The sequence below is a fragment of the Coenobita brevimanus genome, chromosome 95 (assembly GCF_032717465.1).
Source record: "Coenobita brevimanus isolate Jiangsu-jjx chromosome 95, ASM3271746v2, whole genome shotgun sequence".
NCBI classification, from domain to species: Eukaryota; Metazoa; Arthropoda; class Malacostraca; order Decapoda; family Coenobitidae; genus Coenobita; species Coenobita brevimanus.
Genome location: NC_137048.1, coordinates 34373407 through 34389646, shown reverse-complemented (window position 1 = coordinate 34389646; position 16240 = coordinate 34373407). Strand labels below are relative to the sequence as shown.

The window sequence follows — 16240 nt, the reverse complement described above, 5'->3', positions numbered from 1 at the left end:
CTTCAGCCTCCATATTTCACGGCTCCATCCGCCATAAAATGTACCTGCTCTCCCTCCCAACACCTCCTCCCTTCCATCTTCCACTTTCCCCTTCCCTTCCACTCTCCCCACGCCTCCACCTCCTCCCTGGACTGGGTTGGAGTGTGGTTGTGGGCAGAGGAACCACAGGGCACTCGTGTTACTCCTCTTCAGCGTGTAACCTGTCGTCTGCAGTTGTCCGACCTTGTTCCATCATCGCCATCACCGTGTCATGCCCCCACTTCCCACCCCCATCCCCTCTTCCTCCCTCACTCCCTTTCACTGCCCCTCCCACCCCTCACCCTCCATACGCGGCTCGCATGGAGGGGCTGGGTAGGGGGGAAGTTTACAGTGCATAAAATAATACAGATAACACGAGGCTTATGACGATGTAACAATATCATTTATTTGGTTAAAAACGAATCACAGTAAAGAGAAAACCTACGTATGAGAAGAAAATAAAAAATAAAAGGATGTAGAAGAAATACAGTGATTAGAGTTCCGGCAACCTGTAACTATGATAAAAAAAAAAGTCAGAATACAACCATGAGTAAAATTATCTCTCCCGTGCTTACTGATCGTCCTGGGGATAAAAAAGACACTCAGTTAATACCCTTCCATTTTCCAGTGTTCCAGTGCTGGAATATTCAAAGTAAATAGGCTTTGTGTTTGCGCGGTATTCCATCGTTTAACCTTCTGAGTTGGATACTGTTATTTCTGTTCTCATCCTGTATTTTGAGCTGGTGGTGTATTAATGTGTGACGTTGATAGGGGAGTGTAGGGGTGAGGGAAGGTTGAAGGGAGAGGGAAAGAGAGAGAGAGAGAGAGAGAGAGAGAGAGAGAGAGAGAGAAGAGGTGTTGTGTAAGTTTTGTGGTGGGATAGTGTTCGAATGGAATTTAATGGTTTCTCTCTCTCTCTCTCTCTCTCGCTTTTACTCAGCTTAGGATGGTGTTTCCGAACTGGGGGGGGGAGGTTAGATATGGCGATGATTTAACTCCCTTTAAATACTGAAAAAAAAAAGGGGTAAAACACTAGGTAATAAAAATAACTAGGAAAATTGTCTTGTAGGAAAAGGAAGATTTAAAGAACGCCCTCGTATTGAACATTAAATTTACAGCCAGTCAGATGAAGGTGAGATGAGTAGCGAGGAACAGTAGCCAAAGTAGCAGAAGTAGCCCAGGTAGCAGCATCGGTAGCCCAGGTAGCAGTATCAGTAGCCCAGGTAGTAGTATCAGTAGCCCAAGTAGCAGTATCAGTAGCCCAAGTGCAGTAGCCCAAGTAGCAGCATCAGTAGCCCAAGTAGCAGCATCAGTAGCCCAAGTAGCAGTAGCAGTAGCCCACGTAGCAGCACCAGTAGCCCAAGTAACAGTAGCAGTAGCCCACGTAGCAGCATCGGTAGCCCAAGTAGCGGTAGCAGTAGCCCAAGTAGCAGTAGCAGTAGCCCACGTAGCAGCATCGGTAGCCCAAGTAGCGGTAGCAGTAGCCCAAGTAACAGTATCAGTAGCCTACGTAGCAACATCGGTAGCCCAAGTAGCAGCATCAGTAGCCCAAGTAGCAGCATCAGTAGCCCAAGTAGCAGCATCAGTAGCCCAAGTAGCAGTATCAGTAGCCCAAGTAGCAGTAGCAGTAGCCCAAGTAGCAGCATCAGTAGCCCAAGTAGCAGCATCGGTAGCCCAAGTAGCAGCATCGGTAGCCCAGGTAACATCAGTAACCCAAGATGTATTTGTCGGTATCCTTTAGTTGCAGTTCATGTTTTCTCAGGTAACCCATAAATCCTACTTTGGCGATTATGTTTGTACCCTGTGTGTGTGTGTGTGTGTGTGTGTGTGTGTGTGTGTGTGTGTGTGTGTGTGTGTGTATGTGTGTGTGTGTGTGTGTTCCTCTTTCAATCTTCTCTTCCTTCTGTCACGATCCTAATCAATATCTATCTACCTGTCCATATCATGTCTACCTTATCAGAGAATGAGGTATGCCTGTATCATGTATACTTCTTACACACACACACACACACACACACACACACACACACACACACACACACACACACACACACACACACACACCCTTATATATGCGGCATGTTGCAAAGGCGAGGCATTAAATGGGCAAGGAGGAGGATTTTTATGACTCCTTTATCTGCCAAATATGTGATGCTTTGAGGGACCGCGTAATTATGTCCTAATCTGATTTATCTCTCGCCTTGTTTTGTTGCCTTGATTTTCTGTTTGTGCTGTACCCATTCTTTGATCTCCTTCCCCCTTTCCTGCACCATATTCCTTTACTCTAGCCCTCCCTTCTCCTCCCTTTTCACTTCTGCATCCTTCCTCGTCCCTTCTCCCTTCGTCATCCCGTCTTCCTCCCCCTAATTTCCATCCTTCTTCCTCCATCCTCTTTCCTCCCCGTCTCCTGCATCTCTTCTTCCTCCTCCCTCTTCCGTACCCCCTTTTTCACCTTCTGCACCCCTCTTCCACCCCTCCCCCTGTCTCTGTACCGTGCTGAGAGATGGAGTGGAGGGGTACGCACGGTCCCCATTATATACCCTTTGCGCTTCATTTCATTTTTATCACCCCTCCTTTTTTTGCCCCATTTCCTCTCGTTTTATAGTTTTCTCGTTTGTGCAATTTCCTCCTCATATTTCAACTGTCTCCTTTTTTTCTACAACTTTCATATTAATCGTCCTCTTCTACAGTTTCCTCTTATTCATCTTGCAATCTTCCTTTTCCTCCTTATACAGCATCTGTCCATCTGCACCCCTCAGCCCTCCTCTGTGTGTCGTGCTAAGATGAGCATTGACTATCACTCCAATATTTTTTTTCCCGCCTCTTTTCGCTGTTTTGATTTCTTGTATATTTTTTTAAATTCCTGTGTCGCTTCATATGTTTTTTTTCCCCTTTTTAATTGCTTTTTTATGTATGTTTTTAATTGGATCTCCATTTTTTTCAGCGTGCTTTTTTTTTTTTTTCTGACTTGCTTATCCCTATTTCGGCATGTCCCTTTTTTTTCTGTTCTTCATTTTTCACCATCAGTTCTATCTGCAACCTCCCCCCCCCTCCTGAACCTGAACCCAGCTCCCCGCCAGCATTCCCCCCTCCCCCGCTTCTCTCTGTCCCTCTCCCGGTCCGTGGTAAGAGATAGAGTGGTACGGTAGGGTACGTAGGGTGCCAGTCAGTCCTCTCACGTGTACCGTACCCTTTCCCCGTCACCCGCATTCCTCTCTCTCTCTCTCCCTCCCTGCATCACCTTACGCAATGCACAACACGCAAGAACTCAGGCATATCCAGGTTTTGAGAGTGTGTGTGTGTGTGTGTGTGTGTGTGTGTGTGTGTGTGTGTGTGTGTAGAGACAGAAACGTGTAGCACAGAAAGGGATGGTAATAGAACTGGATATAGACACAGAAACGAAAATGTTGAGTGGATCAAGTTGGATGTGGGCGTCTGATGGGAGACTTGGATTATGGTGTAAGGGGCTGGGTGATTGTGTGATATACGGGCTGTGGGGTAAAGGGAGGGATGTGTGGAAGGATGGGGTGTATAGAGGATGGGATGTGAGGAAAGACAGGATGTGTAGAGGACTGGATGTCGCGAATGATGGGGCATAAACAAGATGGGATGTGTCGAAGAGATCATGTGAGGAAGGATGAGGTGGTTGGAATGTGAAGAATGGGATGTCGGGAAGGATGGGATGTGTATAGAAGATGGAGTGTGTAGAAGAGGTGATGTGAGGAAGGATGTGATAACTGGGATGAGTAGGTGATGGAATGTTAAAAAAAAATAAAAAGATGGTTTCTTAGCTGAATAAAATCGCCTGACGGTAGCAAGAAATCTCTCTCTCTCTCTCTCTCTCTCTCTCTTTTATTACACCTTCACTACGAGAGGCCCCCCCCCCACAGGTGAATATCTTCGTCCAATTGTAGGTTAAGTGAAAGTATTAATGGACTTGTGATAAATTAGGATTCAGCAGTTGATAAGTAAGTAGTGCGTGGGGGGAGGGGAGGGGAGGGGAAGGGGAAAGTACAGGTATTAGGGAGTGAAGGGGCAAGAAGAGGCGAGGAAATGAGTACCCAGCATAATCATCATCATTATCATCACCACCACCATTACCATCATCATCATATCATCATCATCACCACCATTACCATCATCATCATATCACCACCACCACCACCACCATTACCATCATCGTCATTATCATCATCATCATCATCATCATCATCATCATCATCATCATCATCCTGGCCCTGTTCCCACAATTATATGACATAGGCAGAATCCCGAAAGAGTTAAATGAAAAACCGTGGTAGAATTTCAGGCTATTTACTATAGGTTGGTAGGGTCAGATCAGTTGGTTAGGATATACCAGGGTACGTTAGGATAGGATAGGTAGGGTTAGGTTAGGTTAGGTTAGGTAGGGTTAGGTTTGGCGAGGCGAGGCGAGGTTAGGTTAGGTTAGGTTAGGTTAGGTTAGGTTAGAAATAAGGAGTGAAAAGGTAAAATCTGAGGTTACGAGTGCTGTTGCCTTTATTCAGAAAAGGAGGTTGATTTATGGGCAGTTTGTGGCGGTGGTTAGGTAGTTAGGGGTGACAGATGAGGCAGGGTGGGGTGGAGGGGCTGACAGATACGAGAGAGAGAGAGAGAGAGAGAGGGAGAGTAGGATGAGGTGATGTGGATGAGAGGGGGAGAAGAAGAGGTTGGAGGGAGACAGAGATGAGACTAGTGGAGGTGACTAAGGGAGAGGGAAGGAAAGTGAGGAGGGAAGTAAGGTGGCAGATAGGGAGTGAGGTAACTAAGGGAGGGAGGAAGAGAGAGACAGGGAGGGAGGGAGGGAGAGGGATGGAGGTAAGGTGACAGGTGAAGGAGAGAGAGGTGAGGGAGATGGAGTGTTTTGTGCCCAGTGTAGGTGTAACAGGTGTGATGTGTTGTCTAATGGATGTGATGTGTACCGTATGTGGTGTTGTGGGTGTGATGGTTTACACACACACACACACACACACACACACACACACACACACACACACACACACACACACACACACACACACACACACACACACACACACACACACACACACACACACACACACACACACACACACACACACACACACACACACACACACACACACACACACACACACACACACACACACACACACACACACACACACACACACACACACACACACACACACACACACACACACACACACACACACACACACACACACACACACACACACACACACACACACACACACACACACACACACACACACACACACACACACACACACACACACACACACACACACACACACACACACACACACACACACACACACACACACACACACACACACACACACACACACACACACACACACACACACACACACACACACACACACACACACACACACACACAAAATACCCACATGTACCGGGGTTACACAGCCACATCTTTTGAGGGTAAGGTACAGTGCTGGGTACAGATGGCGATGGGGTGGTGCAGAAGGTACGTGTGGAGGGGATGGAGTGGGTAGGGGTGGAGAGAGTGGATGGGGTAGGAGTGGAAGGGGGTGGAGAGAGTAAGAAAGGACGGGGATGGAGGGATGATACAGTAAGGCAAGACTGTAGTATTAGACGTATATTATTAGATGAGAGAAAGTAAAGAAAGAAGATAGAAAGGAAGTGATGATGCTAAGAAAGGAGTAGTAAAGGGAACAGTGATGTGGAAAGTTGTAGCGAAAGGAAGAAATGAGGGTAGGAACTGTGATTCTGTACATGGAGGGGAAACTTGACGAAAGTAAGGTTGCAGTAAACATTTTAAGATGTTGAAGAGAAAGCCGAAGATGGAGAGGGTAAGAAGAGAGGGAGGGAAAGATGGAGGGTGAGGGGAGGGGGGGAACTGCATTGCAACCTGAGCTAGCTAGGAGTGGGTGGCGAAGGAGGTGAAGGATTGAGATGATGAGGCTGTGTGTAGGAGGAAGATTAGACAACAATAAAAGAGTTTGAAGGAGAAGAAAGATTGGTAAGGTGAGTACTGGAGAGTGAGAGGAAAGAATGCAACTTAAATACAGAAGGATTGTCCATTTTGGGGGGGTATGCTACTCTAGATTATTTGAGGAACAGGTTAATGTTGTATAAATGTTTGAAGACGAGAAATATTGCTAGGACGAGTGTAGGGAGGAAGGTAGTGTTTTGTATGTAAAGAAGAATTATCAGAGTTTCTAGGATTGGCAATATATTAGTTGGGTAAAAGTGAGGAAGATTTGCACCATAAATTGAGTAGAAATTGGAGGTCGCGAAGAGAATACAGAAAAGATTTAAGATTTGTCAGTAGGACTCGGAGTGTACAGAAACCCTCAGTGATATTAAGATTTATTTTGTCGAGAAAAGGGGGCCGGAAACAGTGTTAGAGAACAGAACAAATGCTGTATTATGTAGGACCTTCAGAGTGTTGTGAGTTGAGTGATCTTATAAACGAAACACAGGGAAATGGTCGTGTTAATGCTTAGGCGAGGCGGAATAGGGTGGTGGTGGTGGTAGTAGTAGTGGTGGTGGTGGTGGTGGTAGTAGTGGTGGTGGTAGTGGTGGTGGTGGTGGTGGTGGTAATGGCAGAATGTGGACAACCCCTGCACTGCCAGACTAAACAAATTGCACCTTGCTCCCCATTTCCCTTCTGCCCCTGCTCTCTCCCATTCAGACTTCGTTAGCCTTTCTTTAGACTCCCTACATCATTTCTTGTAATCTCCTTTCTCCCTGCCTCACCTCCTTTGCTGCCCTCATCTCCCCTTTCTAGTCCCTTCCTCCCTAGTCTCCCTCCTTTTCTGCAAACTTCTCCTATCTCTAATTTTTTCACTTTTCCCTTCATCGTCCTGAGATAAACCTTCCTCTTTTTACCATGCATTTTATTTTCCTTCCTTCCTTTCATAATTAACCCTTTCTCTTCTTTCTTACCCTTCCCTATATTTATTCTTCCTTCCTCTTTCCTCCTCTCCATTTCCTTCCTCTCTTTCCTCCTCCCTCAGCCTTCCCCTTTCCGTACCCTACTCAGCCACAAAATGCCCCCGCCATTACCAAGCCAATAACTCTGCCTTGGTATATTTCACTGCTGCCCCTGTTTAAAGATGCAGGTGTGTGTGTGTGTGTGTGTGTGTTCGTATATGTGTGTTTGTGTGTGCCTGTGTGTTTGTGGGAGGGCTGGAGCGGAAAGATGTGGCTAAGTGCTTCGAGTGGAATGGCTTGCAACATTGCCTCAAGTGTGTGTGTGTGTGTGTGTGCGTGTGCGTGTGCGTGTGCGAGTGTGTGTGTGTGGGTTGAGAGGAGCGGGCTTGGATGGTTGAGAGGAGCAGGCTTGGATCGCAGTAATTCATGGTTTCCGGGAACTTGGATAATTTGGAGCACAATCCCGGGGTCGATGTTTTCTTCTCAGCCCTCCCGCCTCACTGCACCCCCCCCCTCCCCCCTCCCCTGGCCGATGTGGGGGGGGAAGTCCAGTTGGAAGGGATACGGGGAATCATGGAACTGGGGGGATTTTTGGGTAGGATTCATGATTTTGCCCAGGATTCATCATAGCCGTCACCATCATCATCATCATCATCATCATCGAAAATAATGATATCAAGCTCTAATCTGTCTGTCTGTCCTACCCAGCATTTCCACTTGTAATGTATCGTCTATATAACGTCTTGAAGTGCATAATCCCTCGCGTCTGAAGAATAGAGATAAGATTTTAAACAGAGAGAGAGAGAGAGATTTTTAGCCGTGTATATTAGTATGGTGGTATCTGGGATGGAATGCTATAGTTTTCCCTGGTAGTAAAGGAGTCAGTGGTGTTTGTTTATAGTGCCTGACTACTGAAACGACTCCTAAAGAAAAGAAAATAGTGTGCCTTTATCGCTTTAATAATTGCAAAATAAAACACGTCCAGACACAAAAAATTAATGGGGTAAAATACAGTATAATGGACTTCCTCAAAGCAAAAAATATATATATATATATGTATAGGTAAACTTGTAATTTTATCCTCAGTAAGAGAAAGAAAAATATATAGTTAAGATTGTCATTTAATTTTAACTTTAGCAGTGGCGTGGTTAAATTGCTGGTAGGTTGGTGTTAAGGTGCAGAGGCCAGTGTTGTAATTAATAACTTCTTAGTTGGGTCTGAGGGAAGTTGTCCAGACCTGAAGTTCCTGGAAGTGGCTTTGTCTAGGGAGGCTTCTGACTACTGGAGGGGGAGAGAAAAAGGGGAGGGGAGGAGGAATGATGGAAAGAGGGGAGAGAAGAAATATTTTATAGAGGAGAGGGGAGATGGTATGGAGAGAAAAAGGGGGAGGAAGGGTGATGTGAGCAGGGGAGAGAAAGGGAGAGAAGAAATATTTGAGAGGAGAGGGGAGATGGTATGAAATGAGGAGACAGATGCGAAGCGAGAGTAGGGGAGGGGAGATGAGAGGGGACGAGATGTGAAATGAGGGGAGGAAAGAAGGGGAGAGGAGAGGAGAGGATAGTTTTGAGAATCTAGTCGGGAATATCATTTGAGAGAGTCGATATGAGATGGGGAGGAGGAGAGGAGAGATGTGTGGTGAAGAGGATAGGACAAGCAGAAAGGATGAGACGGGGACGAACAAAGAAAACAAGGAGAGGAATGGATGAGAAAATAGGAAGGAGTGGGAGACAGGGAAATTGAAATGGGAAAGAAGAATAGGAGGGTGAAACCATAAAGTACAAGGAAAAATATAGCGAAGATCTTGCATTACATTGGAGCGGTTTCTCTTTATGCCAGTGAGAATCTGTCGTCATCATCATCATCATCAATCAGCATCACAAGAATCTGTTAGCATGATACCCAGAATAACCCCACACGCCATTCACCAGTCAGTCAGCAGCTTGAGAATGTAATAAGGACCCGCTTCTTTGTTTGGAGGGGGGTTGGGGTGGTAGGTGAGGGAATTGGCTGACGAGGACACTTGATGATGATGATTCGTGGTTGATGTAGATAGGAGGTAAGTTAAGATACTGCCATTGAAATAAAGCAAGAGGTGGGACGGCGTGAGAATGTAATAAAAATCCGGTTGTTTGTGTGGAGTGGGGTCGAGGGAGTGCCAGGCGGTCAGAGGAAGTGAGGCACCGTGGCGGAAATTGCTGTGTGGAGCCGGAGAAAGTTCCACAAAGTACAGGAAGACAGGGCCATGTGGGTATCAGGAGGGGGTAGAGTGGTGTGGGTGTGGGGGAAGGGGATGAGGGTAGGATTTGGGAGTGAGGGTAGGATATGGGTAGATGGTATACTCGTGGGTAATTAGGGGTGAGAATAGGATGTGGGTAGGAAGTGTATTTGTGGGTAGGGGAGGAAGTTCCACAAGTACAGGAAGACGGGGATATGTGGGATCAAGGAGGGAGTGTGTGGAGGTTGAGGGATGAGGGTGGGATGTGGGTAGAGGTGTATTAGTGGGTAGGTATGTGCATCCGTGAATAAGGTGTTGAGGGTGGGTGGGGGAAGGGAGTTAAGAGGTAACATATAAGGGTAGCAGATGAGGGAGGGTGGAGGTACAAGAGAAGATTAGGTTAAAGGGATTTGGTGAAGGAATGGGGGAGAGGGTAGAGAGGTGTGTCATTGAGGTGTGTGAGTGGCGAGGGATGAGGTATCAGGTAGAAGGAATTGTTAGGGTAGGAGGGTGAAGGCAGGGATGGTGGCGATGGTGCCTGCGTTGGAATTTGATATCGGATGCAAATTAATCCCTCTGCTCCTCTATAAGCCCTCCAACACACCATAAAATACTCCTATCAGATCTGTCCGTATATGCTTGGGTACGTGTGTCTGTTGTGCACTTTAATGTATTCGTATATCTGTGTTGTGTATGTTGATCTTAGTGTATGGTTTAAAGTTCCATGCATCACTTGTGCTGTGGAGGATTTCCTGTTACTCTCAGAAAAATTACATCGTGTTAATGTTTCTGGATTCTGTTCACCACTTTTGTTTTCGTGTGAAAGAGGACAAGGAGGATGACGATGATGATGATGATGATGGTATATTAAACAGGCTCCTATAATGAAGTAGAAGACGGTGTGATTTAATGGTATATGATGTGAGAAGGCAGATGTGGTGATGATGGATGATGATGATGATGATGATGACCGATGATGGAGTGGAGATGGTACTGTAATGAAACTGAGGTGAGTGTGATGTGATGTGATGTCTGAGAAGGCGGATGTTTGCCTGTGGGTGTGGTTGACGTCACTGGCGGGATGTTTACTGCGCTCTCCTCCTCTTTTCCTTCCCCTTCCCTCTTTTCCTCCCCCTCCCCTCCTTTCCTCCCCCCTCCCTCTTTTCCTCCCCTCTCCTTCCCTTTTCTCCCACATCCTCTCTCTGTCTCTCCCATTAATCATTCTCTTCTTTCCCTTTTCTTCTCCCCTTTTTCCCCCTTCTCCTTTTTCTCCCCATTTCCTCCTCACATCCTCTCACTCCCCTTCATTCTCCTCTTTCCCCTTTCTTCCCCCTCCCTTTTCACCCCGTTCCTTGTTCTCCTTCTTTCCCTATCCCTCCTTTCCCCATTTCTCCCCATTTCCTCTTTCTTCACCTCCTAGTTGCCTCTTCCTTTCTTTCCTTTTCACCCTCTTTTTTTTCTTCCTCTTTTTCATTCCCTTTCATCATCCACTCATTCATTCCTATTCACCCCCCTATTTTCCCTCCCTCGTTTTACCTCCTCTTTTCACCTCCTCTTTTCACCTCCTACTCTTTCCTCACCCGCTCTTTTTTCCTCTCCCGCCTTTCCTATTTCCTCCCTTGCCTTCCCACTTCCCTCTCATCCCTCCCTGGAGTGGGGTGGGGGAGGGATGATCAGCTGGAATTTGAGATCAATATAGATGAGAACTCGAGGGAGGGAAATGGAGGGAAGGAGTGTGAAGGAAACAGGGAAGGGAGAGGAGGGAAGGAGTCTGAAGGAGGGAAGGAAATGGAGGGGAGTCTGAAGGAGAAAGGGAGGGAAATGGAGGGAAGGAGTGTGAAGGAAACAGGGAGGGGAGAGGAGGGAAGGAATCTGAAGGAGAGAGGGAGGGAAATGGAGGGAAGGAGAGAGGGAGGGAAATGGAGGGAAGGAGAGAGGGAGGGAAATGGAGGGAAGGAGAGAGGGAGGGAAATGGAGGGAAGGAGTCTGAAGGAGAGAGGGAGGGAAATGGAGGGAAGGAGTCTGAAGGAGGGAGGGAAATTGAGGGAAGGAGTGTGAAGGAAACAGGGAGGGGAGAGGAGGGAAGGAGTCTGAAGGAGGGAGGGAAATGGAGGGAAGGAGTCTGAGGGAGAGAGGGAGGGAAATGGAGGGAAGGAGAAGACGGAGGAAGGGAACAGTTTCTCTCTCCATCATACTCCTAGCTACTTGGTAGATATATGAAGTTTAACTAATAACCCAGTATGACAACCATCTAAACTGTCTCATCTTTACTAAGCCTCATCTTCCACTCACCTTAACTCTGCCTCATTTTATCTACGGAAAGTTAACATGAAAACCCTACATTAATCATCATCACTACGTCTCATTTTCCACTCATCTTAACCATGCCTTCTTTTCCAGGCATCTTAACTACGTCTCATCTCCGCCATTTTCACTCATCTTCCAGTCATCTTATCAACGTCTCACTTCTTACAGACGTACTCTGGTCTGTTCTGCGTGGTGGTGAACCCGTACCGACGCCTGCCCATCTACACGGAGAAGGTAATCGAGATGTACAAAGGCAAGAAGCGTCATGAGATGCCACCCCACGTCTTCGCCATCACAGACTGCGCCTACAGGTCCATGTTGCAAGGTAAGGAGTCATCATTTTTCCCCCGTCATCTTAACTTGGCCAAGATTCCCTCCTTTTGCATCTTAACTTGGTCCTGAAGTCCATTCTTTTTCTTTTCTCTCTCTCTCTCTCTCTCTCTTTTTTTATGCAAGGTTGGCACTCTTCATTTTACTCCTTTAACTTTAACTTGGTCAAAATTTTCGTCTTTCTGCATCTTTGTTTTTGTGTGTTGCAAAGTAGGTGCACATCCTTTTACTCCCTTCCCCTTTACTTGGCCTAAAATTGCCACCTTTCTGCCATCTTTCCGGCTTGAATCCTGAGTTGTTAATGAATGTGATCCTAGTCACGAAAAAGTGCTTTGGGAAGGATGAATGGCCATAGCTTTTTGTATTTTTGTATTTATTTATTTTTTTTTACCGCTGACGTACGTGAATTTAGCTGCAAAAAGGACAGAAATTTGGGCCAAGCGAATGTGAAAGACCTATAGGCTTGGTTTGTGAATTTGCTGCTGCTTGAATACGTATGTTACCTCCATGATTTTGTGGTCTGCCATTTTAGAACATCCTTTATATATGCATTTTTTTTTATCCTCTCGACATTGCAGTTAATTCCTGTATATGTTTCTCTCTCTCTCTCTCTCTCGTATATATATATAATAATTTTTTTTTTCTCTGCCCTCATTACACGCTTCCACGAATTCAATATTGTGTGAGGCAGAGCGGCGCCACTTCACCTCTGCAATGGAAGTGTGTGTGTGTGTGTGTGTGTGTGTGTGTGTGTGTGTGTGTGTGTGTGTGTGTGTGTGTGTGTGAGAGAGAGAGAGAGAGAGAGAGAGAGAGAGAGATTAATGTGGCGGGTAGTGTAGATTATGTTGGGGTGACAAGGTATTAATGATGATGTCAGATGAATTTAGGTAGATAGATCGACAGATAGACTCTAGCCAGGTAACGGATAGACACGGATAGATAGTGGTAGGGGCGACTGAGAAATTAATATTGTAGTAGATAAAGCTTAGATAGGTTGACTGATAGAACTAGACAGGTGTGTTGTTTGGTGAGGAAGGGGTGTGACGCGATAGATATGATGTGAGTCGTAGGTGGATAGATAATTTGAGTCAAGGTAAGGGTTTGATTTAATAGATATAGAGGGTGGTAGATACAGTGACGGAGATAGAGATAAGGTAGGCAGGTAGAAATAGTGTGATTGCATATAGCTTAGGGCTACTCGTGTGTAAGGTAGGTAGGTAGGCGGACGTGTAGGTAGACAGGCAGTTAGGTGGGTAGACAGATAGGTAAGTAGGTAGGTAGACAGGTAAGTAGGTAGGTGGTTAGACTGACAGGTGGGTAAGTAGACAGATGAGTAGGTAGACTGATAGATAATGTGGATAGATAAACAAACAGGTGGGTGAATAAAGTGAGGGAGTGACAGGGTAATCTCTTGGTTAGTGAGGGTGTTTGTGGGGGAGACTGTGATATTAATAGTGTGTATTGTGTCTGCTGACGTTGATACACACACACACACACACACACACACACACACACACACACACACACACACACACACACACACACACACACACACACACACACACACACACACACACACACACACACACACACACACACACACACACACACACACACACACACACACACACACACACACACACACACACACACACGTCTTCGGCCTTTTTATGGAAGGGGGGAGAGGGAGGGAGGAAATGGAGAGGAAAGCAAGATGAGGAGGAAGGAGGAGGGAGAGGGCACGAGAAGGGAGGAAATGAAGGAGAGGAAAGGGAGATGAGAAGGAAGGAGAGGTGTGGGAGGGGGGAAGGAGGGAGGAAATGAAGAGGAAAGAGTAGGAGGGGGAGCGAGGGAAAAGTTGAAGAGGGAGAGGGAGAGGGGTGGAGAAAAGGAGGGGAACGAAATGGGGGGAGGAGGAGGAGAAATAAAGAGGAGGGAAAGGAAGATGATAAGGAAAGATAGATGAAAATTGATTGAGGAGAAAGAAGAGGGAAGAAGCAGAGGAAGAGAGTAAGGAAGGAAATAGGAGAATTATTGAGTGATAAGAAACGAAAATTTAATGAAAGACTAAGATAAAAAAGACGAGAATGCGAGTGAGAGGGAGAGGCGAAGAATTAAAAAAAAAAATGAAGGCAGATGGTAAGGAAAGATGATGAAGGGAGAGTGGATGTGAAGGAAGGAAGGAAGGAAGGAATAACACACACACACAAAAAAAGAGGGGGGGAGAGGGGAGCAAGACATATGGAGAGGGAAGGAAGGGAGGGAAAGAGAGAAGGATGAAGAGTAAAAGAAACAGAAAGAGGGGGAAGGAAAGAAAGATGAGAATGCGATGGGAGGAGAGAGAGGGGGTGGGTGGGCTGGATAATATCACGGTATGCTTGAGTGCTTGCTTGTGCCTCCTGCTCCGTTATATCCTAGGGTCGTTTGGATTAGGGGTTGCGTTCTGTGTGTGCTTGTGTTGTTGTGTGGAAGTGGTGGTGGTGGTGGTGGTGGTGTGGATGAGGGGTGTGGTGGTGGTGGTGGTGGTGGTAGGTTTGATGGTGTTTAGAGGTAAGTGTTGATGGTGGGGTAGATTGTGTGATGTAGAAGGTAGGTGTGGTGTAGGAGGTAGTTGTGTTGGTGGTGTGGTTAAAGTAAGTGTGGTGGTGATGTAGCAGGTAGGTGTGGTGGTGGTGGTGGTGGTGGTGGTCTGACACCGGGTTTTCGTGTCCAGGGCTCATGGGCACTAAATATGGCCAATTGGGACGGCAGCTGGGGCCACACTCAGGCAGGCAGGCAGGCTCGCTCCCTGTCACCACCACCACCACCACCACCACCACCACCACCACCACCACCACCACCCTGCACCAACGCTGTCACCATCTTACCTAACACTGTTTCTCTATCCTGATTAAGTTGCCTGCCTTCATCCTGGTCACATCCCTCCTTTCCCATCCTTTCCTCCCCTTCCTATCCCATCCTTTCCCCCCCTTCCTATCCCATCTTTCCCTTCTTAATTTATCCCTCGTCCTACTTCATCCTTCCCTTCCCACCCCGTGCTCTCCCACCTTATCCTTCCCACCTTATCCTTCCCTTCCCATCCTATATTTCTTTCCCCACCCCATCTTTCTTTCCCCACCCCATCTTTCTTTCCCCACCCCATCTTTCTTTCCCCACCCCATCTTTCTTTCCCCACCCCATCTTTCTTTCCCCACCCCATCTTTCTTTCCCCACCCCATCTTTCTTTCCCCCACCCCATCTTTCTTTCCCCCACCCCATCCCTCTTTTTCCCACCCCACTCCTCTCTCCTCGTCTCATCCCTCTCTCCTCACCACCACACTGGCATTCCTCCTCATCTTTCTCTGCACGCCTCACCAGTACGTTTCCCTCAGTCAGCACCGTAGCTCAGCACCACACCACCTCACCCCATTCCTTCCTCAGCACACAGTCCCAGCGTTCCTGACCTCAGCACTCTGTACCTCCCTCAGCAACACCCTGATTCATCACCCAACTCACCACTCTGCCTCACCACCCTCCTTCACCACCCTACTCTTCCACTTTACCCATGTCAAGGAATTTTGATTTAAGTTAAAATGTTAGGTTTGATTTAGTTAGGTTGAGATAGATTTAGTTAGGTTAAGGCTAGATTGTTAGGTTAGGTGAACTTAGACTGAGAGCAGAAAAGCTGGGATGGGTTTTTGTGTGGTGTTTACATTGAGGGAAGCCTTAAACGGGGCGGTGACGGTGGTAACTAGTTCCTCTCATTGTTGATGGGGGTGTCACGTGCACTGCTGTTGATTCCAGAGCTCTGCCTCCCTGATTTATGGACGAAAGCCTTATGCGTATTCCTTATTTGTGGGTGAAGGTGGCTGTGTTTGAGGCGGTGGGGTTGTTGGTGTTTGTGAGGGGTGTTGTGTGTGTGGGGGGGTTGGAGTTGTGTCTGTGGGAGGAGTGTGTGTGTGTGTGTGTGTGTGTGTGTTTGTGTTTGTTTGTGGAGATATTAATAGAGACTCTGTAACCTCTCCAACTTGGTCTTTACGTTATTGAAAAAAATAAAAATCGTGAGAGAGAGAGAGAGAGAGAGAGAGAGAGAGAGAGAGAGAGAGAGAGAGAGAGAGAGGCTGTATGGTGAGAACGGGTTGGGCTTCTAAAACACCAATTGGCCCCCTAAATGATGATAGTTAGCCCTGACATCCTCTCTAATTACCCAAGAATTACACAGCCCTCCACGATCAATAATTACAGGGCCTCTCCAATCGCCACGGGGCACTGGGCTGGGCGGGTTTGGAAATAATTACGTCTGTCTGTATTTCAGGGGTTAAATTGGGAGGAAGCTTTATTATTATTATTATTATTTATTTATTTATTTATTTATTTATTTTTTTATGATGAGGGTTTGCTTGGACTGGAGGCTGTGTGTTTGCTTGTTGGGGAATCTGGGTTGTG

General features: G+C 46.7%; 1 protein-coding gene across 4 annotated transcripts in view; it reads left to right on the top strand.

Moving 5' to 3' along the window:
* Positions 1-16240, top strand: part of zip (myosin heavy chain 10) — a 242341-nt gene that overhangs the window by 101742 nt on the left and 124359 nt on the right. For all 4 annotated transcript variants that reach the window (XM_080282928.1, XM_080282927.1, XM_080282931.1 and 1 more), the window contains exon 2: positions 11654-11810. In XM_080282928.1, coding sequence (XP_080139054.1) covers positions 11654-11810 — 157 coding nt within the window. The remainder of the gene's footprint in view (positions 1-11653; positions 11811-16240) is intronic.